Source organism: Orycteropus afer, unplaced genomic scaffold (assembly GCF_000298275.1).
Source record: "Orycteropus afer afer isolate SDZICR_OR568_19922 unplaced genomic scaffold, OryAfe1.0 scaffold00043, whole genome shotgun sequence".
NCBI lineage: Eukaryota > Metazoa > Chordata > Mammalia > Tubulidentata > Orycteropodidae > Orycteropus > Orycteropus afer.
In genome coordinates, this window is record NW_006921630.1 from 3,907,249 (window position 1) to 3,930,561 (window position 23,313).

The 23,313-nt window shown below is 45.6% G+C and overlaps 1 protein-coding gene across 1 annotated transcript; it reads right to left on the bottom strand.

Moving 5' to 3' along the window:
- Positions 1 to 2,024: 2,024 nt before the first annotated feature.
- On the bottom strand, positions 2,025 to 22,990 carry CLEC20A (C-type lectin domain containing 20A). Its single transcript, XM_042780517.1, has 9 exons — positions 22,951 to 22,990; positions 19,368 to 19,736; positions 16,095 to 16,160; positions 13,146 to 13,514; positions 12,050 to 12,142; positions 9,577 to 10,149; positions 5,818 to 5,937; positions 4,910 to 4,995; positions 2,025 to 2,105 (listed from the first exon to the last, which is right to left on the bottom strand). Exons 1-9 carry the CDS (start codon positions 22,988 to 22,990, stop codon positions 2,025 to 2,027), a joined length of 1,797 nt encoding a protein of 598 aa, XP_042636451.1.
- Positions 22,991 to 23,313: the final 323 nt, after the last annotated feature.

Below are 23,313 nucleotides of genomic sequence, written 5' to 3' on the forward strand. Positions count from 1 at the left end.
ATTCACAGTCTTTGTTGAGTTTGTAAGATTTTATGACACTTTTTCCTCTTAAAAATGTACAATATGTGTTATATGTATATATAAGTAAGGAGCTCTGGTAGTGTAGTGCCTAAAGCATTTAACTGCTAACCAGGAGGTTGGTGGTTCAAACCCACCAGCCACGCCACATAAGGCAGACTGGGCAGTTTACTTCCGTCAAGATTTACCACCTCAGAAACCCAAAGGTGTATGAGTTGGAATTGACTCAATAGCAGTGAGGAGGTTTTTTTGTTTGTTTGTTTTTGTTTTTTTAGGGTTTTTTTTTTTAGTTTTTGGTATATATAAGTTAAAGTCACTTGAAATTGAATTGGTTTGACATTGTCCCCAGTAACTTAGATATTATTATTGATGCAATGGGGAGTCATAGAAAGAAAAGGGGAATATCACCGATCTGAGAATAGGATCCAGAATGAACTGGCTTCAGTTATTGATCCTCAGGTGTTCATGTAACAAACCCAACAAGACTTGGCAAGTTCAGGGAAGTGGTAGTTTAACCCATATTTCAGCATGCATTTTCATTCCCTACTCAGTTCTTATTTTTTGTTGAAATGGCCTCATTTTTCTCTAGAGAATTTTTTAGTTCAAGACTTAAAATCAGACTTCCCTGTTGTTGTAGAGACATCCCCACAGAAGCTGTGTTTCAAGAGTCTCCACCATCTGTATGTGGGTGCAAATGTTTATGTAGAAATCTCATATTTATGTCATTTCAAAACTCCCAAGGGAAAATTTCAATTCACCAAAAGGTTAAATATGAATCGGCTGAAACCACTACCCTGCAGAAAAAATAAATAGTAAAGGTTACATCTTGACTGGTGCTTAAACATTTCTTAGTTATACTATAACAAACTCAAGCAGACAATAGCAGCGCATTAACCTGAATCACACCTGTGAGGAATTTACTTTCTAAAATTTGGTGGGTTTTTGTTTTGTTTTGTTTTTTTCTTCCTCTCCAGGGCCTTAATAAGAGTGTGTTAGTACACATGACTATTTTACAATGATAGCTCTAAATAACTTATTTTTTATTTTAAGAAAGAAATACACCTTAGAAAAACAAAACCCAAGATTTTATTTTATTTTTAAAGCCATATTTTTGTGCTTGTAGCACTTAGATTGTTCCATATGTGAGATCCATATCTGCATTTCATTACCTGGGTTTGTTCTAAAGAAGATTTATTTTTGTTCTGTGAGTAATTTTTGACGGTTCTTGTACATGTACAGATATAGATATGTTTGAGGTCTTTTATTCATATTCCTACAAAGAATACAAATAAACTTTAAACATTTCAGAGTAAATTTGCTACTGTACTTGAATATTACTTCCTTCCTTCTAGCATGTATCTGGGAATTTACAACAAAGAAAATATATGTAGAAACATCATTCTGAAGGTATATTTTAACATTAAGAACAACGTACAAATGTTTATGTAGGATTTTCAAGCTTACAGGTAAAAACTACTTGAATGTAGGACAAAAACTAGCATTCACGTATATTGTATTATGCTAACACCGTTAGAGAGGTTCTCATCCTGGAAAGGTTTTAAATCTTTTTCACAGCTTGTAGCTGGAAAAGAAAGGTCTTCCATATTTGGAAAAGTTGCCCCACTTAGCTTCCTAGATCACTACAGTCTTCTCTGTTGCTGCAGATGGATGTAAAAAAAGTTAACATTGTTGATAGTGGGTTGGGTTGTTATGGGGTTTATTTACAAGATTTTGATTGTTTGGTTCAGGTTTTTTGTTCTTGTTGTCATTCTCAAGGTTACTGTTTCCAAAGATATCTTCTTCTGCTTTCCTATTTCATTCTAGAAAACTCAGGGATGGAGGTTTTCATATGTAGTTTTCTCTTGTGCTAGTCTTAGGTCTGAAATTTAGCCATCTGGCTCTTTAGCATATCAAATTCTTTTCTTCTAGGAATTCAAAACACTGAAATTCACTCAAAATCTAGGGAAGATCATGGGGGAAGGAAACTCTAAATTGGTAGACTTGTGCTACTTTCTGATCACTTCAAAGCTGACCCATTTCAGCCTGAATTGTTCATGACCTAGTAGAAGCCTTATGACTTCTTGGATCTGAAACAAAAAAGAGAGAGAGAGAGAGAGAGAAACTATTGATGCTATCTTGTGATGTTCTAGTTATTTCCACTCTAACTGTCCACCCCTTTTAAGTATCTACACGTTTTGCTTTTTAAGGAGCTCTGATGGGGCTGTGGTTAAAGCTTTGGGCTACTAACCAAAAGATTGGCAGTTCAAACCCACCAGCCACTCAATGGGAGAACAGTGAGGCAGTCTGCTTCCATAAAGATTTGTAGCCTCGGTCCTAAAAGGGTCGCTATGAGTTGGAATTGACTCAGTAGCAATGGGTTTACTTTGTAAGCTTCCCTCTAGCTGCCTGCCTTGTCATTAGCACCTGGCACCAATTTTGTTAGTCAAATTTAAAGTGACAAAGGAGACTGAAACAAATGACTAAATCGGTGGTTCTCAGTCTTGACTGTTCATCTGAAATACTGAGGAGTTTAAAAAAAAAAAAGTTGGGATGCCTCCTGTGCTCCACCCCTGAACAGTAAAATCTCTTTAAGGATTGAGGCTGGATGTGCAAATATCAAGGAAGGTTAAGAACCACTAGTCTTAATAGAGCTCTGAGCACTCTGAGGGAGTCTTTTTCAAAGTTTCTCTGACCTCATCCCAGGAACTGGGATAAGGTGGCCACAGTTGTTTCCTTGCCTTCTATTTGAAATAAAAAATACTCCAAAAATGGACAGGTACTCTATCTTCCTCCCCACACACCTTAACCCCACCAAAACTATCTGTTCAATTGGTGAGGCAGAAATTCTTTCGATTAATTCCAGTCATCTCATTTATGGAATAGATAGATTCTAAAAGAGCTAACAAGAAAATGGAATTCCTCATTTGAGCCCAGTTTTTCCTATGGATCTAATTTAAAACAGAAGGTAGATGGTTTCTAGTTTGATGCCTGAAGCTTCAATGAGTACACCCAAAGAGTGCCAAATGGCCAGGCCAGACCAAACAGGACATCTGACCTGAAGAAGTCAACAAAGTCAAGAACCCATAAAATAATTTCTTTTTGTGTCTCCCCCACTCTAGGAAGGAAAAAAAAAAATTCTTTTTGTGTCTCCCCCACCCTAGGAAGGAATGAGTTATTTGCTGCATTCCTTAAAACTGAAATACCTGACTAGTTTGCCATTAACCAAGGAGACAACTGTGAAGAGCCGGACATTTGCAGAACCAATAACACAGCATTGCAGTCTCACTACTGGACTCAAAACTTTATCAGATGCTGAATTGCATCATTTGCACCTGCTCTTCCTTTAATGGCAAAATGTACCGAAAGCTCTTTAACCCCCTACCTCTGGGAGACGTAAATGCACACACACTACCATTCTTCCTAGAAATTTGAATTTGTAGGATTTTGGAATGAGTTGTCTGGGCATTACTTCTTTGGCCTGTAAGTAAATTCCAGCAAACTAGCAGATTAATACTAATCTGTTTCCTTTTCTATAAAATTATGATTTGGCTAGATAATCTCTAGGGGGTACTCTAACAGCCTGTAATTGTCATCTAAGTGAAAAATATGCCCTCAGTCCATGTTCAAAACTTAGCTTGAAGTTTTTGCCATAGTATTTAGGAAAAGTCCTTCCTTGTACTACCTGTCATTCCACAGTACTTTAAAAGAAGAGGGAAGAAAAAAAGCCTGGAACAAACGTATATTCAGAACACTACTACTTAATAATGTTAGTTGGTAATGATGATCAAAACCTAAACCCACTGCCATCAAGTCAGTTTTGACTCATAGCAACCCTATAGGACAGAGTAGAACTGCTCATAGGTTTTCCAAGGCTGTAATTTTTATGAAAGCAAACTGCCTCATCTTTCTCCCACAGAGCAGCTGGTGGGTTTGAACTGATGATCTTTTGATTAATAGCCAAATGCCTTAGCCTCTGCACTAACAACCAAAACCAAACCACACTCACTGCCATCAAGTCAATTTCTATTCACAGCAACCCCCCATTGGGTTTCCATGGGAGTAAATCTTCATGGAAGTCAATTGCCCCATCTTCCTTCCCTGGAAGGACTGGTGGGTTTGAACCACCAGCCTTCTGGTTAGCAGTCAGATGCCTTAGGCTCTGTGCCACCAGAGCTCCTTAAATATGATAATGATAGGTAATGTTTATTGATCACTCACTATGCGGCAGATGATCTGCTAAGCATTTTATATGGAATATGTCATTTAATCATAACACCAAGCATATCAGTTCCAAAACCCACTGCCATTGAATCAAATTCTGACTCAGTGACCCTATAGGACAGAATAGCTGCCCCATAGAGTTTCCAAGGTTGTAAATCTTTATGAAGGCAGACTGCCTCAACTTTCTCCCATAGAGTGGCTGGTGGGTTTGAACCACTGATCTTTTAGTTAACAGCCGAGTGTTAGGTACTTTAGTATTTCTATTTATGAGGAGAAAGGCCCAAAGTCACATAACTAACTAGTGTAAAAAATGTTGGGAGTAAGAAAAGACCAGATAAGGTCATAGCACAGAAACCAACATGTTACATGAACCAAAGTGATGTCAGTGGGAATGTTGTTGTTATGTGCTGTCAAGTCAGACCTGACTCATAGTGACCCCTCCTTGGGTTTCCAAGGCAGTATCACTACGGAAGTAGATTGCCCCATCTTCCTTCCGAGGAGTGGCTGATGGGTTTGAACCGCCAGCCTCCTGGTTAGCAGTCAAGTGTCAGTGGGAATAAAAGGAGCTAATTTTCCAAAACTTTTTTCTTCATATATTGCTTTTGACAGTATTATGTTGTACTATGAAGTCATCTAACAGATTAAAATTAGAACTGAGCAGAAGTCTCACCTCTGTCAAAAACTGGTCTTTCATATCTTCTGGGTCCATGAGAGCTGGAATGCTAAAATCTGCTTTCAGGATTCCAAAGGGGTGCTCTGAAAAAGAAAGTGCTACCTGGTTCAAGGGATAATTATCTTACTGTCATTTGAAAACTTTAAATTCTTAGCAGTCAGGAATGCCTATTGGACACTATAGATGTTACATAGCAATTTTGGATTTCAGAAATGAAAAAAGAAATTCCTGAACAGGAGACTGTTCAATTAATTAGGACCAACCTATAATGTCCAGAAAGGAAAGGGTCCCATGCCTTGGGGTGACTCTTGTTCCCCCTCCTCCCACAGCCTGGCTACTCATTAAGCAGTTATTTTCTGCCTCTTCTGTTTTCCTCCTTCCTTTTAATAAGTGTATGAAGTAGATGATCAGCACCATACTGGAAAAAGTCACCTGTCCCTGGGCCCACATTTCCAAAAGTTATCCCTAACTATAGTAAGATCTCCAGGCCCATAAACAAGCCCAGAGTCCTTTTGCTGACTCAGCCTTTGGCCCTGAGCTACCATTTATTGCCACAGGAACTACACCCTCATGATAGGACTACTTTATATTTGCATAGCATTTTACAGTATATAAAGCACTTTTGCATAATTATCTCATTGGATGCTGACAACCCTATGATGCAGGCAGGGTAGTTTTTACCATATACCTTTTGCAGATAAAGAGACCTGAGTTTCTAAAGCGAGAAAGTTTGCCCAAGTTTTCCCAGTAGTAAGACTCTGTGTCTTGATTCCTATCCTCATGCCCTTCCTGACATTTTCTGACATCTTTCATCAAAAAGTCACCAGTGCCTGTGCTAAGGAATGGCTGTTCAGATTGAACTGCTCGGCGTGATGAGTGGGAACTTGGTAAATGCAAGCAGTTACCTGATTCTGCTGCCGCCACTGCTGCTTCAGACTCTGGGATGTTATATGTGTTTAGGTGTTGGGCCTGAGTAGTAGCAGCTGTATCTCTTCTCTCACTGCCATTCCCTACACTGGTCACAGCTACAGAAGGGGAAAGTAAAGGAGTTATTGCAGACAGAGCCAGGAGCCAGGCAGTCTGAGCCCTGAGCTCAGAGACAGGCTTGAGCATCCACCGCTCTGCAGTAATTGCTGCAGAAGTCATCCGGGGTGGGAAACTGTTCCTGCCAGTCCTTAACTTAGTCCCACAGGTTCAGGTACCTAGCCCCTAGATTTCTACATCACCATCTATCTTAAAAAGTGCCCTTGACATCAGGATTTGAGGGGCCTGGACGATATTATGAGGTTTGTTTTAAGTATCAAATTTCTCCTTTCAGTAGCCCCCCACCCCAAGAGACCCAGTACCTTTATGTTGTCTGCCAGCTTCATAGAGCCCCCCTCACCATGGCACCAGGAACCAGAGAGCTCTCCATCATGGGGTAGCACCTCAAAATACTCCCAAACCAAGCTCAGCCTCTTCTCCAGCAGCCTCCTCTCCCCATGTGGCCATCCATGGAGGCACCTCCAACCAGAGGCCTAGGCAGCTGCAGCCGCTCCCTCATGCCCTCTTCTGTGTTTTATATTCAATCACCAAAGTCCTGTCAGTGCCTTGTGGATGCCTTCCCCACCCCCCACCCCAAATATAGAAATAGGCGTCTTGTTTTTGTGATATGTTATCGTAAAAAATTAAGCATAAGTATCTTTTCCCCTGACCCAGGGACAACCACTATTTAATGGTTTGCTATAGAATATCCTTCTACACACTTGAATTTTTTTCATTTGAATGCATAAAGATCTACCTTATTCTCTTGAAGGCTGCATAGCATTTCACTGAATGTACCATAACTTATTTCAACAATTTACTTTTGATGACATTAGATTGCTTCCAGTTTTACACTGTAATAAACAATGCTGCAATAAACAGCCCTGTATGGGTGCATATACTATTTCTGTGTACCTTATATGACTGTTTCCTTAAGGGTGGAATTCCTGTATGAAAGGGTATGCACATTTTGAAACTGCCACACATTGCCAGAATGGTAGCAGCAGTCTACACTCATAGCCTATGTCTGATATCACTCTTTTAAATCTTTGTCAAACTGATGTGTAAAAAAAATAAATTTGAAAAATAGATCTTTAATTTGGATGAAGGAAAAGGTAATATACAATAAAAGGGAGGTCAGCATAAAATGGTCAAGGCAAAGGAAGACACTGGGAGGAGCATGAGAGTTAAAGGCAACAGAGGTCAATACTATTACATACCCAATCCTGCAATAACACTAATAACAATAATCTATGAGTGGATACATATATCCACTGAACAGGGGTGGGAAGGTGAACGGGACTACCCCATTGTTTCGGTTACCTAGTGCCACTCTGACAAGAATATACCACAAATGGGATGGCTGAACAAATAGGAGTCTATTCTCTTACAGTTCAGGAGGCTAGAATTCTGAGTTCAAAGTGCCAGGGTCTAGGGGCTGGGTTAAGCCCCTCAACCTTGGGCTTCAGCTCTGCCTCCTGCTCCTGGCCCACTGAAGCTAGAGGCTTTTCTTCACTCAGCTTCTGGCTGCTGAGGCTGACAAGCCCAAGGCCAACAAACAGAAAGGCACAATCCCACTGTTACCAAACCACACGGCAGGCCATTAACTCTAGTCCATTGAAAGTCCCAAGGTCGGCAGAGCATGGCAGGCTGCTGAACAATGACATGGCTACATGCAGGGTTCAAGTGTGCCATAAGCTAGAGACCATTCCTAAAGCTGTTTCTTATATATGGGAAGCAGACCACATACCCAAAGGCAGCTACTCAGCTGTTCCCAGTAGCTTCCACCATGGAGTTGATTGCCAGTCTCATCATGGGGAATACTACATCCAGCTGCCCAGCCATTCAACCAGGCCTAGCCAAGCTGACACACAAACTTAACCACCACACCCCACAAATATATATATATATTGACAAAGGATACATTTACATATTGTATTTATATATGCTGCAAATATATCCATGAATATAGTGCAGCATACAGGAAGCAAAGTTATGAAAACTTGTTTTTACTTGACATTTCAGCAATTCAGTGAGCAAAGCTAAGCATTTTAAATGTGTTTTTCTTTATATTGCTTCAATTAACATCTCTTGGAAGCTGTCTCTCAAATCAATTCCATCATATCCCCTTCTTACTCCACTAGCCCACAACAGGCTTCTCCTCCACTCACACAGATAGTGCCATCGTCTCCCACCACAAACACTTCTGTCTCTCCTCTCCCATTCAGCCAGCAGCCTCTTCAAGAGCCCTCTCCTTTCCCCACACAAAATACTGTAAATTTCTTTAATGGAATAAACTTTTAAAATACAGAAACAGAACAGGGGAAGAGAACACCCATGTTCTGTTAGCATTTTCATAAATTTCCTTCTAATCTTCTTAGGTTGATGTTTCTTTTCAGTATTGTTGTAGCTGTATTGCATGTATAATGTTGAATCATGCTCTTTTCATTTAGCATCTTCATGCAAGCATTGCCCCATTTCATTATAGCCACCTTGTTCATGGAGACTCCAGCTCTAAGCATTTTGCTTGCTTGCTAAAAACCTGTGATGGCTTCACTGATACAGGACCAAGTCCTTCATAATTTGGCCCCACTCCTCCTCCTCCTTCCCCTCATCCACTCTCACTCCCTTTCCAATATGCAGCTTGTACACACCTCACAACAGACTGCTTGCCATTCCCAAACAAATCACACTTTTACATCTACCTGTCTTTGTCCATCTGCTCCTTCTGCCAAGAAGAACCTTCTAGTTTTTGCTGCCCAATGAGATCCTCCATTACCTTTTGTCCAATTGCCACCTTCTAGGCAGAATGAACCACTGTCATTCACACCTTGAGTGCAGCACTTATCACACTGTCTTGGTTATTCCTGTGTCCACTTTCCCAATTAGACTAAGCTCTTAAAAACAAGGAACACTCCTGCTCATCTTGGTATCCATAGTTGAAAATCTTGTTCAGAATAGATACTCAGGAAAGGATTATTGAATTAAACCATCTACCACTGTGTAGGTCTGGAATGGATACAAAGAAGAATAAGACATCCCTCACACTTCCAGAGTCGGCAATCTCAATAATTCATCATTGTGATCATTCATAATCATTTATAATTGATAGAATGAGGCCAGCCCTGCCTGTCGAATAAGGTAGGGAGAGAAATAGGAGGAATGAGTCACTAAACATTTCACTAGTGAATTGAGATTAAAATGCTAATAGCTATGATTTATTGAGTACCTGCCAGCTGACAGGCATCCAGAGAAGTACCTCATGAAGTAGGTATTTTCTTCATTTTAAAAATGAGCAAATTAGGTTTCAGAGAGGTTAGAGAACTTGTCTAAGGCCACACAGTAAGTAGCAGAACCAACATTCCAACCTTTGGCCGTCAGACTCCTGCTCTTATAGCCAAAATACATCGTGTGTCTTCCAGAGGCCCTCCTCTCCTCACCTCCACCCTAAATTATTACCAAGAAGGGTGGGAGGGTGAACTAGCTCTGGCTGGATAGCATCCCCTATAGAGTGGACTGGAATGCAGCCAAATGGTCTGAGCTGGACATGGTATCCTAGGCCTGGTCTCCCCAAGTGCGGGTCCTGGTGCTGGGGTCAGGAAAGGGTGGGACACACACACACAGAGCCACGCGGCCGGCACCTGTTCCAGGTCCTGACTGGCTCCTCACTGTCTCTCGGCGGGTGGCCTGGCTCAGGGATGCAGACGCCCAGGGCTCAGTTGTTTCTTGGGGTACAGCCTGGCTCTCTAGGCCCAAGGCGCTGTTTTCTGGCTTCAGGGAACTCCCTGGAGCCTCGGAGCTGGATGTGGCTGATTCACGGGGCGCCATTCCAGAAGTGGCCAAGGTACCGTAGGGGAAGCCGAGCGAGGGGCCCGCTACTGCCTCTTGCGGAGTCTTCCGCGGAGTCACGGGCCTGCGCTCAGTAACGGGGTCCTCCTGGAGCGTGGGGACTGCAAAAAGGGTCAAGAGGTCGGCCGCAGGAGCTCCAGTCATTTCCTGGGAGGTAGCGAGGAACCCCGGGAGCACAGGACCAGAAGGGCTCGGTGCTGGGGTCGTCGGGTGCACCAGGCTGGAGGACATGCTCTGAGAGGTAAGCAGCGGGGTCCCAGCGCTTTCCTCGGGAACCGAAGTCTTCCCTAGGGTCACGGGGTTGCCCGAAGGGCTTGGTACCGCCATTCCTTGGGGTTGGGTATCCATGGAGTCGGTGCTGGGCTCTAAAGCAGGAGGGAAGGCAGCTGTGGGACCTGCTGCACCCATGATCGCTCTCCATAATCCCTAAAACTATGGCGGCGATGGCACCGAGCAGCCAGGGCAGGACGCACGGTGCGGGGCTCCCGGGGCGGCCAGGGCACCAGCCAGAAGGAGAAGTTGGCGGCCAGGCTTCAGGGCCCCGCAGCGCCTTGGGGTGTCCCAGCACAGCAGCTTGGCCTGATTCTGCCCTCCATTCCAGATGAAGGTGAGCAGGGAGGGCTTCCTGAAGCCACTAGGGCAACTGGGGTGACCAGTAAGCCTGAGGTAGCCAGGTGAGTGCCAGTTTAGGCCATAGATGGGAAACAGAACTGACTCCAGCCCAGCTTCTGAGGCTACTCTGACAGCACTCACCTGCCCAGGCTCTGCTGTCTTCAGGGTGAGGGTCACCTTCCTTATCAACTCATAAAGGTCCCCCAGGATCACTCTTTCAGTGCTAACCACCTTCCACCCCACCTGCAGCTCCTTCTACCTGCAACCACTCACCCCATCCCCTTTGCAAACTAACTCCTACTTATCCTTCAAAAGTCACCACATCCAGGAACCCCTCCCAATGATTACAGAGGCTTGGCCCCACCACATCTGTGACCACACTAACCACATTGTTCTGTTATGAGCCCTCTTCCCAACTAGCTATGAGCTCCTTGGCGGGGGGGGGGGGGGGGGGAGTCCATTCTGACTCATAGCAACAGACCCTGCCTTTTCTGTGTCTCCAGAATCCTAACCAGCAGCAGTAGCTCCAATAAAGCAGAGACTCTATCAACATTTAATGCATGAATTAATAAAGTTCTCTGCAACCTTGAGCAAGTCCCCTATATTCTATGTCCTCAAAAAAGACAATAATGCCTTTGTCTGATGGAGGTGTCTGTAAGGAGGCCAGGAGAACTGTGATTTTGCACTTAATTATCCTAGTTAGAAGCAAAATGAGGTGATAACTGTGAAGATGTTTGGGGAATTTTTTACATGCTATATAGGAATGCTATCACAGCAGAGACTCTGTGTGACCTGAATAAACCAAAAAAAAAAAAACCAAACTCATTGCCACAGAGTTGGATCTGACTCATAGAGACCCCTCCTTGGGTTTCTGAGGCAGTATCACTACGGAAGTAGATTGCCCAATCTTCCTTCTGAGGAGTGGCTGGTGGGTTTGAACCACCAGCCTTCTGGTTAGCAGTCAAGTGCCTTCGGCACTATGCCACCAGAGCTCCCAACCTGAATAAAGGAGGTAGAAAAAGAACTTCACTGGAGACCACCAGGATGGGAGCTGGAGTCTGGCTTTTAAACACTGCTGAAGGAGGCCTTTCCTGAGGGCTAGTGCCTGCCTTGCCCATTGCACATCCTATATGCAGTCCTAACAACTTATCCCTCCTCTCCTTTCACCTCCAAAGGAGCCACACTTAGGAGGGGCTTTAATGGACATCTCTATTCTGCTTTCCTCTCTGGATGCCAAACCTCAAAGACATCTCTGATGGTTTTCCCTCAGGAGCCCTTTCAGCCAGCTTTGGCTCTGTCTCCCAGGCCAGGCCCTCATCACCTCACTGGACAGACTTCCTGGCCCTAGAGCTGCAGGTTCAGGGAGGGGGAGATTGATGGTAACTGAGTCCCTCTCCTCTCAACCCTGGCTGCCCAGCATGGTGGGGGAACACAGGGACTCCTCTGCATAATGGTTCTTGGCTATTACCCAGTTGGCTCTCTCCTGTTACCTCCATACTGGCTTTTCTGGGAGGGTCCCATGGGACCTACCCTGGTAGCAGCAGATAGCAGCTGCTGGCCACCCTCTTCACTAACCCCAGGCCTGGAGACTCCAAGATCCAGCCAAGAACAAGCTCAGAGCACCCATACAGAGTAGAAAATGGAGATGTATACTTGGCCTGGGGGTCATCCCCACAGTAACTTCTGAGGAAGAAGTGAGAGTGAGCAGAGGGAGTTCTGCTAGCTCCCGGTGTCCAATAGCAGGATCTGCAGGGAAAAATAAAGAGTAAAAGTGAGGGCAGCCTTGATGCTGAACACGCAGCTCCCTGTGTTCTGTTGCACCTAAAGGGCTATGGGGCCAGTAAGAAGCCACACCAGGCACTGACTGGCCAACCTCCTACCACACTAACCCCACTCAGGAGGACAGCTTTAATTGCACACCTAGTGTCACTGGAATGGGCTTTTTCACATAGAAAACTACTATTTCTATTGTATAGATAAGGGTCTTGATCTCATCAAATCCAAAACACAAAGAGAAACAGCAAATAGGCAAATCCACAGAGACAGAGAGTAGATATGTGGTTGCCAGCAGCTGAGGTGGGGAGAAATGAAGAGTGACTGCTAGTGGGTATGGGGTCTCTTTGAGGATGATGAAAAAAATATCCTAAAATTAGTGGTGATGGCTGCACAACTCTGTGTAGGATGAAGCCTGTTGCCAAGGAGACACATTATACCCAAGACCTGGCATGGATCTTATCTCAATGCATTCATAATGACAATAACCATGAGGATAGCCTATATCGGTGGGGTGCTTACTCTGTGCCAGGTTCTCCACTCAGTCCTTTACATTCATTCTCATTCAGTGTTCAGAGCCATCCTATGAGGTAGGTGTTAGCACTTTCATTTTTTTAAATATATTTCCCAAATGAGGAAAAGGAGGCTCAGAGATTCTGCTCATATGATTTCTAGCAAGGGGTAAAGTCTGTCTGATTCCAAAGCCCAGGCTTTTAACTACTTCACTGTCCAATAACTAATTTCTGTTGTGAATTGAAAATGCCCAGAGGCTGCATGGGGTCCATTCTATTCTGTAAAAATCCCCCCAGAATTATAATAACACAACTTCCAAGTTTTTACTACTAGGGTCTCAGGAGCCTGCTTCAGAATTCAGCTACTTCAGAGTCTAGAAGTACTTTCTTAGGCCACATAAACCCATTTCCCATCCCATTCTAGCCTTGGTGGCCAAGGGCCAGCAGGGTGACCTGTTACTCACCGTAGAAGCAGATGAAAGGTTGCAGAGAAGAGCAGACCACTGCGTAAACCCTGGGGGCAAAGTTCGCGTAGGTACGGAGGCCTGCACACAGTCCTGTCCCAAACTGGGGCACCTGCAGCCAGGAGGGGATGCTGGTACCCAAGCCACTGGACCAGCTCAGAGACTTGGAGGCTGCATTGAAGTAGAGGCCAATCCAGGCATCGATCTCACTTATGATGGATCTCAAGGCCTCCTTATCTGCACTGTCAGTCACACTGTGCAGGTCAGCCAGGTCTGTGTGGTGTCTGCGGCAGTACAGCAGGGCTGTGGACCACGTCATTACTTGATTAAACAATGTGAAGTTCTGTTGGCCAATCTGGACCACCTTAGCTGAGGACGAAAAACATGAGGACATGTTTTCCAGGGCTGAGATCCTGGATCTCAGACAGCTCAGACCTCACAGCCCCCAGGGTCAGAGTTCTTGTCTGAATTCTACCCTGGTCAAACTTCGTTTAATCTTGAGTATTAGATGTGACAAAAGCCATGATTCTATAGACAGACTAATACCAGGTTGGGACAATGGATGAGATATCATAGCATCAGGTAAGGGGAAAAATACTAGGGAAAGCAAGGGTGAAGAGCTCTCACCCTGGCTGTATGGCCTTGATAGTTTATGAATTGATGTCTTATCTGTGCAGTGGTGATGATAATAGTACATAAGGTCAGGATTAAATGAAATGTGTATCCAAATGGCTTAGAACAATCCATGTAAATAGTACAAACAAATCTGTCCTGGAATGCTCCTTGGAAGTAAGAATGGCCAGACTTTATCTTAGCTAGTTTGGTCATGTTGTTTAAAGGGACCAGTCCCTGGAGAAGGAGCTCTGGTAGCATAGTGCCTAAGGCACTTGACTGCTAACCAGAAGGCTGGAGGTTCAAACCCACCAGTCAGTCCTCAGAAGGAAGATGGGGCAATCTACTTCCGTAGTGATACTGCCTCGGAAACCCGAGGGGTCGCTATGAGTCAGGTCTGACTCGACGGCACATAACAACAACAACAACAGTCCCTGGAGAAGGATATCATGCTTAGTAAAGTAAAAGGTTAGTGAAAAGGGAGAAGGCCCTGAACAAGATGGATTGACATCATGCCTGCAATGATAGGCTCAAGTACAGCAGTGTTTGAGGATGGCTCAGGACTAGGCACTATTTCATTCTGTTGTGTATAGGGCTGCTATGAGTTGGCGCTGACTCTGTAGCACCTAACAACAACAACAATGCAGGTAGTAAGCACCTAATAAAAGAGTAGTTACAATTCTGGATGGTCCAAATGGATAACACACTGAGCTGCTAACCAAAAATTTACAGCTTCGAGTCCACCCAAAAGTTCCTCAAAAGAAAGGCCTGCTGATCTACTTCTGAAAAATCAGTGACTGAAAACTCTGTGGAGCACAGTTCTGCTCTGACACACTCAGGGTCACCATGAGTCAGAGTCAACTGGGGAGCACCTAGAAGTAGACTGCCCAACCCTCCTTCCGAGGAGTGGCTGGTGGGTTTGAACCACCAGCCTTCTGGTTAGCAGTCAAATGCCTTAGGCACTACGCCGTCAGAGCTCCCTTTAGTGAGGTAGAGGAGGACAGTTCTGGTTCGCAATAACTTTCATTCGATTCCCCAGTGCCATATCTGCCTTGCTTGGCAGAGGGCTGAGGCAGAATAGAATAGAGTTCAGAGGAAATGTATAAGTTCTTAGGTTCACCACATCAGCAGAGCCAGGCAAAAGAGGGGAGCCTGGTGAGGGACAGACTTGGTGGGGCAGGAGGCAGAATGGGCTCTCCCCAGTGGCCTGGGGTGGGCCTAACTTCTAATGGGGCTCAGACAGAGATGCTGGCTCCCACGGCCTCCAGTCTTTGCCCAGGTTGAGCTGTGCAGGGCCTCCTGGGGTTCAGACAGGCCCAGCTGCTTTGCCCCGGGCTGGGCCAGTCTCAGCTGCTGCATGGAGGCCACATGTCTGATTCTAAACCATGGAAGTTTGAAAAGAATGTGAACAGTTTGCAGCCATGACCTGGGCTGCTGATTCTCAACACCTCGCTAAAGGAACACCCTGTTTACAGAACCAGGAGTCACATCCTCACATTCAAGTGGAGACTTCAAAGCCACTGACAGATGCCTGGTCACCTGAGCCCACAGATTTGCCTCATACTTCCCTAATATTGTCTCTACCTAAACTGATTCTAAAAAACAAAATAAACTACCCTTTATCAAACCTTTCTCAAGTAGCTAGTGCATGTCAGCCCTGAAACTATGCAGGTGGCAGACATCATCTTTCTTAATCCTCCTTATCAACCTAAAAAGTAGGTATTATGAGGCTCATTTTACAGATGAAGATAGGGAGCCCCAGAGAGGCCATGAGACTTGGCCAAACTCAGGCCATACTAAGTGGAGGGAAAGATCAAATGTAGATCTGCCTGCCTTGGAAGCCTGCACCATTGTCACTCATAACATACAGGAAACCTACTCTACAAAGCATATGAATTGAGGAGTAATTACCTATAAAATCATACTTTTTTCATAATAGAATTTGTCTATACCAGACATGAATACACTTTTTTTTTCTTTTAAATTCCCAGGGCAGTAACTACCCGGAGAGGAAAAATCAAGAGCAAAATGCCCCTTACCAGGAAGTGGCAGTGAAGGTGTGCCAGCCCCCCCCCCCCAGGTCTCTGAAGGGGAGGCACCTGGAACACAGGAGGGCAGCTGGGATGGCAAGTTATCTCCTCTGGGCCCACTCGCACAGTGGAGGCATTGGTCCCCCCAGCTGGGGGCAGTAGAGTCTGAAACCCCTCAGGACAAAACAGCCAGGCAGGGGTAGGGGAGGCATAGGAGAATGGTGGTTCTGCTGGCTGGTCCAGGTGGGCATGTGTCAGACAAATAGAACCAAAGACCCAGAAAAGGAAAAGCAGAGTGGATGTGTACCTGGCTTAGGAGGGGTGGTCGGGCTGAGAGAGGTCTTCAAGAAGATCTTGTGCCCTACGGCAGGGTCTGTAAGACAGAAACAGGGCCACATGTTATGGGGTGTGAGGCAGGATCTTCTACAGAGACCAGGAACTGCCAGGTCAAAGGGAAAAGCCCAGCTCAAAGACAGAGAGGCTCATTCATTCATTTCTACATTTATTCAACAAGTAATGTTTGACACCTATTGCAGGGCACAAAGATCCCTAGTGGCACAGTGGTTAAGCACTCGTCTGCTAACCAAAAGGTCAGTAGTTCAAACTGACCAGTTGCTCTTCAGGAGAAAGATGTGGCAGTCTGCTTCCGTAAAGATTAGGGCCTTGGAAAACTTACAGGGCAGTTCTCCTTTTTCCTATCGGGTTGTTGAAAGTCAGAATAGATTCAATGGCAATGTTTTTTAATTTTTTTAATTGCAGTGTAGACAGTGTTCTGAAACCACAAAATCAAACAGCTGCCATCAAGTCAATTCCAACTTACTGATCCCATGTCTGTCAAAGTAGAACTGTCCTCCATGGGGCTTTTTTTTTTTTTTTTTTTTTTTTCCTAATGTGATTTGGATGAAAATTTGCAGAGCAAATTGCCTTTCTATTCAACTGTTCATACACATTTTGTTTTGTGACACTGATTGCAATCGCCACAATATAACAGCTCTCTTCCCCCTTGCTCCCCACTGTTTCCATTCATCCTTCTTTCCTTTCCCTTCCTGCCTTCTGAGCTTTATCCCTGGGCAGATGCTGCCCTTTCAATCTCATGTGGTTGGTTGTTTTAAGGAGTGCATACCCCTCCATGGGGTTTTCAATGGCTGGGTTTTCTTGAAAGCAGATCTCCAGGTCTTTCAAGGCACCTCTGGGTGGGTTCCAACTACCAACCTTTCAGCTAGTAGTGGAGCACTTAACTGTTTGTGCCACCCAGGGACTCCATCCTTTTGGTTAGCAACCAAATGTGTTTACCATTTGCACCACCCAGAGATTCAGCTGTTATTCTGTTGTTGCTATTGTTGTGTGCTATTGAGTTGGTTCCAACTCATAGTGACCCTACACTAACAAAAAAAAAAAAAAAAGAAAGAAAGAAAACCAAACCAAACTCACTGCTATCGAGTCAATTCTGACTCATAGCTACCCTATTGGGTTTCTGAGGCTATAAATCTTTACAAAAGTAGATTGCCCCATCTTCTTTCCACAAAACAGCTGGTGGGTTTGAACAGCTGACCTTGTGGTTAGCATCTAAATACCTTACTTACTATGCAACCAGAGCTCCTTAACCATATACTAGGCCCTGGGAAAATCGAAGAAATCAGACAGGCAAGGTCCCTGCTCTTGAAGAGCTTACCTTCCATGGGGCTGAGGTGGTGACAAACAGCAAACAAATTCATAAGCTCAATTCATATTCTGATGGTGCTGTTAAGAGCATCAAGCAAAGTGAAACATAAAGCAAGATAATGCTTTGGACAAAGAGCTGAGGAAGGCCTGTCTGAAGAAAAGGGGTCTGGTCTGAGCATAAGGAATATGAGAAGAAGCCAGCCTTGCAGAATCAGGGAGGAACATCCCCAGCAAAGGAATAGCAAGGACACAGGTCCAGAGGTGGGAATGGGCTGTGTGTTTGAGGAGCAGAAAGAAGTCAGTGTAGCTGGGGACAAGGATGGGGATGAGCCAGAGGGATCACAGGGGGCCTGCTTGACTGCAGGAAGGCCATTATTCTAAGTGCTATGGAAACCTCCTGAATATGCTTGGGCAAACTAGTCTGATTTACATTCTTAAAAATTCACTCTGTGCAGAGAACACTCTGTAGGCGGATGAAGGAGAGACGATGGGGCTTGGCCCCAGGTGCTGGTGGTGGACATGGAAAGACATTGAGAGTGAGTGGGGTCATTACACATATTGGTGGAGTCCTAAGACACCAGAAGGAGTAGGAAAAGCACCCCCCAAACAGTCCTTCCTTTGTGGGCTCCCCACCCCAAGAACACACACCATCCCTGGAAATCTCTTTACTTGCTTAGAAACCCAGAATTCAAACCTAGGCCACCACAGATTATACTCCAAGGCTCCTAGATGGGCCGTGACAAGCCTAGTATGGTTGTAACTTGGGGAGAGACTAGCCCTCCTTGTCCCTGTTTGAAGGGTGAAGGAGAGACTAGCCCTCCTTGTCCCTGTTTGAAGGGTGAACCTTGACTGAAGGAAAAAAAAGCAGAAACTGGCACTTTTTACCGGAAAAGTGCTATGTGGTCTATAACTGTCCGCCTGTGTGATCCCAGGACCTTTTATGGGCTGCCAGGGGCAGAAAGGGCCCAGCTGGAGAGCAGGGAGCCAGCCCCCACCCATGTGGTTCCCTGGAAACAGAAGTTCACCCAGAGTGGCTGTGGCACACTCCCCCATCAGCAATGTAAGATGTAAGAACATGCCTTCCCTGTGCTGTGAGGGAGGGAGAAAGCAAAACCAAACCCACTGCCACTGAGTTGATTCTGACTCATAGCAACCCTGAGGACAGAGTCAAACTGCGCCATAGGGTTTCCAAGGCTGTAAATCTTTATGGAAGCGGACTGCATCTTTCTCCCATGGAGCAGCTGGTGGGTTCTAACAACCAACCTTTGGGTTAGCAACCAAATGTCTTAACCACTGAGCAACCAGAGCTCCTTAAGGGAAGGAGGGAGACCTTTAATTCTCCTTCCTGTCTTTCCACGGGTGGGAATGGGTCTCTTGCTGTCTTTTCTTTTCTCCTTCCTTTCTTTTTCCTCTTTCTACAAATCCTTAATTGGCAGAGAGTGGGAACTTAATGGAACTTTTCAGATTTTACTTTTTTCTCTACCCTGATTCACACCCACTGTTCTGATGGGGTCTTGGGAATAGGGGGTGGGTTGGGCGGAGGAAATAGAATCTAAGGCCACCAGAGAGGAAGTGATGTAGCAAAAGGGGTAAGGTAAGGTAACGGGTGGTACAAATGGTTTGCTCTCGACGGGAAACCTAAAGGTCAGCTGTTCAAACCCACAAAGCAGCACCACAGAAGAAGAGCCTGGCAATCTGCTTCTGGAAGATTGCAGCCAAGAAAACCCCATGAACAGTTCCCCTCTGTAACACAGGGGGTTGCCATGAGTCAGAATCACCTTGAGGACATAAGACAATAACAACGACAATAGTCAGTTATCCTCTGAAAGACTTAAAACGTCTTTGTTTCTCATTTGCTCCTGGAAAGCAGGAGCTTTCCCTGGGGGGAGGACCAGGCCCTGAATGTGAATTGACATACCAAAGTAGCAAATGAAGGGCTTCTGATCTGTGCACACAGAGGCCCCCATGAAAGGGGCAAAGGTGAAGGAATACACAGTCGCACAGATGCCAGCCTGGAGGGCAGGCAGCACGGTCCACACAGGGGAGGTAAAGGCGGAACCGCTGGACCAGCTTAGGCCGTTAATGTTTGTGTTGAAGAAGAGGCCAATCCACGCATGAGTGCTGCTCAAGAAGGAGTAGATGGACATGATGGCGCTCACGCCATTGATGCTCTGCAGGTCGGCGAGGTCTGTGTGGTGCAGCCGGCAGTACTCCAGGGCCTCATTCCAGCTTAATGGCTTCTCCACCCTGGAGAAGATCATCTCACTGTTGCTCACCAGCTGCAGGACTGGGGCAGGAGAGACTCAGTCACCACAAGGCCCCCACCCCATTCCCTGGTCCCCAACGAGCTTTCAGCCGGGGCTGGCCCTCTCCAGCCTCTTCTTTCCTCCTCCACATCACCTCCTGCTCTTCCCACCAGTTCTCTCTTGGCCTGGAAGAGCTGGCCACCCCCACCGACCCTCCAAACCCCTTCACCTCCCCATCCCTCTGTCCAACTAACTCCTGCTCCTGGCCCTTCTCTAGTGTCCTTCCTATACGCTACAATAGTGCTTTGATAGTGCTTGACAACAGTAGGTAAAGTGTACTGAGCCCTTGTTCTGTGCTGAGATCATTGAATCCTTCAACAAGTCATGGTGCCTGTTTCACAAATGAGGAAACTGTGTCACAAAGTTGAGTGACTTGGCCAAGGCCACCCAGTTGGGAATGGGTAGAGCCAAGACTCAAGGAGCCTGGGTGGAACTGCCCCTGTATCAGGAACTCAAAGGCCATGCTGCATGTTAGGATCACCTGGGGAGCTTTTCAAATACACCACCACCCAGACCCACCCTAGTCCAAGGATCTGAATCTCTGTGGGTTGAACTGGCATTAAAATGTTTAAAAAGCCCCTAGGGAAAGGACATTTTTGTCTCCACCACTGGGTCTAGGAAACTTGCAGGCAAAGGTCATGTCTTGTTCATCATTACAGTCCAGTGCCAGGACAATGCTGGGCACAGCAGGAGGGTTCTCAGTGTGTTGAGTGAATGAATGTGTGAGTGAATGATTGAACAACGTAATGAGTGACTCAGACTTCTCCAGGAGCTAACACCAAGCCCCAAGACCTCATTGTTCATTTCCTTCCTTTGACTCCATGCCCTTGTGAGGGTCCCAGCAAATAAGTACTGCCTAGCTCCTTCCTGCAAGGAGTGAAGAGAAGAATAAAGAGATCTTGAGGTGCTAGGCCTTAGGTACCAACCAGCCTCTAGGCCAGATGCCCTAAGAGTGCACATAAGACTCTAGAAACTGGACATACAGAGTGAGAAAAAATGTGTATAACTGAGGTGGGGGTGGAGGGGGTAAGGAAAAGGGCTGACAAGGTACTTGCCAAAAAGAATCAAACACTTCATATCCACCAGGGTTCAAGATGCTGCTTGTTGCCAAGAAAATTTGGAGGACCCTTGTGCTAGAGAAAAGTTACTTTTTTTCACTGTGTGACTCTTTTTGATGTTTTTATTCTATTCTGTTTTTCTCTTTTTGAAAAATGACTGGTTTCAACCCGCTAAATTACTTTTCTGATCTAACAGTTCATAATCTACAACTTGAAAAACTCCTCCCCAATGGATCCCATGGCTTTAAGCACTATCTATGTGCAGAGGACCCCCAGATTCCTCCCCTCACCCCCAAGCTCCAGCTTATGTGTCTGTTTGGCATATAGATCCACCCTGACAACCTGTTCTGTCTCTAGTCTTCCCAGCTCATTAAGTAACACCACTAGACCCAGTCACTCAAGTTCCAACCCAGAGTCTTCCTTGGTTGTCCCTACCTGTCATTCTGGGCATCTAATTGAATAGTGGGTCTTACCAGTTCTCCCATCAGCTCTCCCATCAGCATGCATCTTGAACCTGCTATCTTCTTCCCACACCTACTAACTCCTGGTCCATGTCACCATCTTCTCACCTGCATGCATAGCAGTCACCCCTGAAAAGTCTGACCTTAACTGTCTTAATACATTTCCCACCACCAGTTTCTAGCTTTCTTAAGCATTCACCATGTCATCACTCCAACAGGCTCGTGTTGCATTTGCAATTTTCCACCCCTGACCAGAGCCTGCAAGGCCCTGGTGACACGGGCCCTGCTTCCACGTGAGGCCTCTTCCCCATCATGCGTGTTCTTCAGGCACACGGGCTTCTTTCTGTTCCTCACACACCAGAGCCTAGGCCGTTCCTCAGTTGTATTCTTTGCTGTTCCTTTGCTCATCCTTTAGGCTCAGCTCAAATCTTGCTTCTCAGAAAAACCTTCCCACTCCCCTGATCTAAGGAACCCTTCACAACACAACATCTCACCCCCATCACTCTCCTTCTGGTCACCGTATTTTCTTCACTGCATTTATCATATTCTGTCATCATCTTGTTTAGTATCTTCCATGCCAGTTGAATTTAACCCCTACTAGAACGTAAGCTCTGTATAATCAGGACCTATTTCTGACTGATACACTGTTGTTGTTAGCTGCAGGCCGGTCATCTCCCAACTCATGGCATCCCACGCACAACGGACTGAAAGGCTGCCAGGCCCTGTGCCATTCCCGTGGTTAGTTGTGAATCGGACTGTTGTGCTCCATAGGGTTTTCACCAGCTGATTTTCAGAAGTAGATCACCAGGCCTTTCTTCCTAGTCCATCTTTGTCTGAAAGCTCCACTGAGACCTGTTCTGCATCATAACCAAAAAACCAAACCAAACTCACTGCCATCCAGTCAGATCCAACTCATAGCGACCCTTCCTTGGGTTTCCAAGGCAGTATCACTATGGAAGTAGATTGCCTAACCTTCCTTCCGAGGAGTGGCTTGTGGGTTTGAACAACCAACCTTCTGGTTAGTTGGCATAGCAAGATGCAAGCCTCTGTTGACAGATGAGTGGTGGCTGCACATAAGGTTCATTGGCCAGGAATCAAACCCAGGTCTCCCACATGGATGCTGAGAATTTTACCACTGAGCCATAACTCACAGCCATTGAGTCAGATGCAACTCATAGGGGCCCCTTTTTGGGTTTCTGAGGCAGTATCTCTATGGAAGTAGATTGACCAACCTTCCTTCTGAGGAGTGGCTGATGGGTTTGAACCGCCAGCCTTCTGGTTAGCAGTCAAATGCCTTAAGCACTATGCCACCAGAGCTCCCCACGGCTGATATATACTAGACACTTAGTAAGTATTTGTTGGTTAAATGACAAAATGAAGGAATAAAATTATACTGCAGAACAGTAAACTCATGGATATATGAGGGGAGGGGTGAGCAGGGCACAGGGAGAGCCTAGCCAGTCACTTAGGGCAGCAAGCAGGGGGAAAGTGGCTATCACTTCTCTTACTGGTCTCTGGATTGATAACTAAAAAATTTTAATTTCTTTCCACCCCTGCCACTACTTTTTATTCCCTTCAACCTCTAAATTTGAGGTCCTTGGACGAGAGGCAATCCCTTCCTTACACTAGAAACTTGAGGATGAATGGCACCCCACATGCCCCCTGCCCAGCCTCACCTGTGATGGAGAGGGAGAGCAGCAGCCCCTGGGCCAGCATGGTGGAGACCTGGACAGGAGCGGCAGTGGAGGCCAGCTGCTCTGGATAAAGGCTCCCGCCTCTGAGAAGGCTGGGCCTGGTTTCCTGGTTTCCCGGTCATTCTGTCCTTTCTTTCCACTCTCTTCTTTCCTACCCAAATGGACTGATTTCACTAAACAAACACTTCCTCAGTGCCTACTGCACACTAGTCACTGGGTCTGGTGCTCAGGACTTATATTGAATAAAACAGAAAATCATCCCCATCCTCCCACAATGTACAGGATAGACAACATTGATCGAGAGTTAATAAGGCAGATGCAGGGAGGAGCCCATCCTTAGGCTTG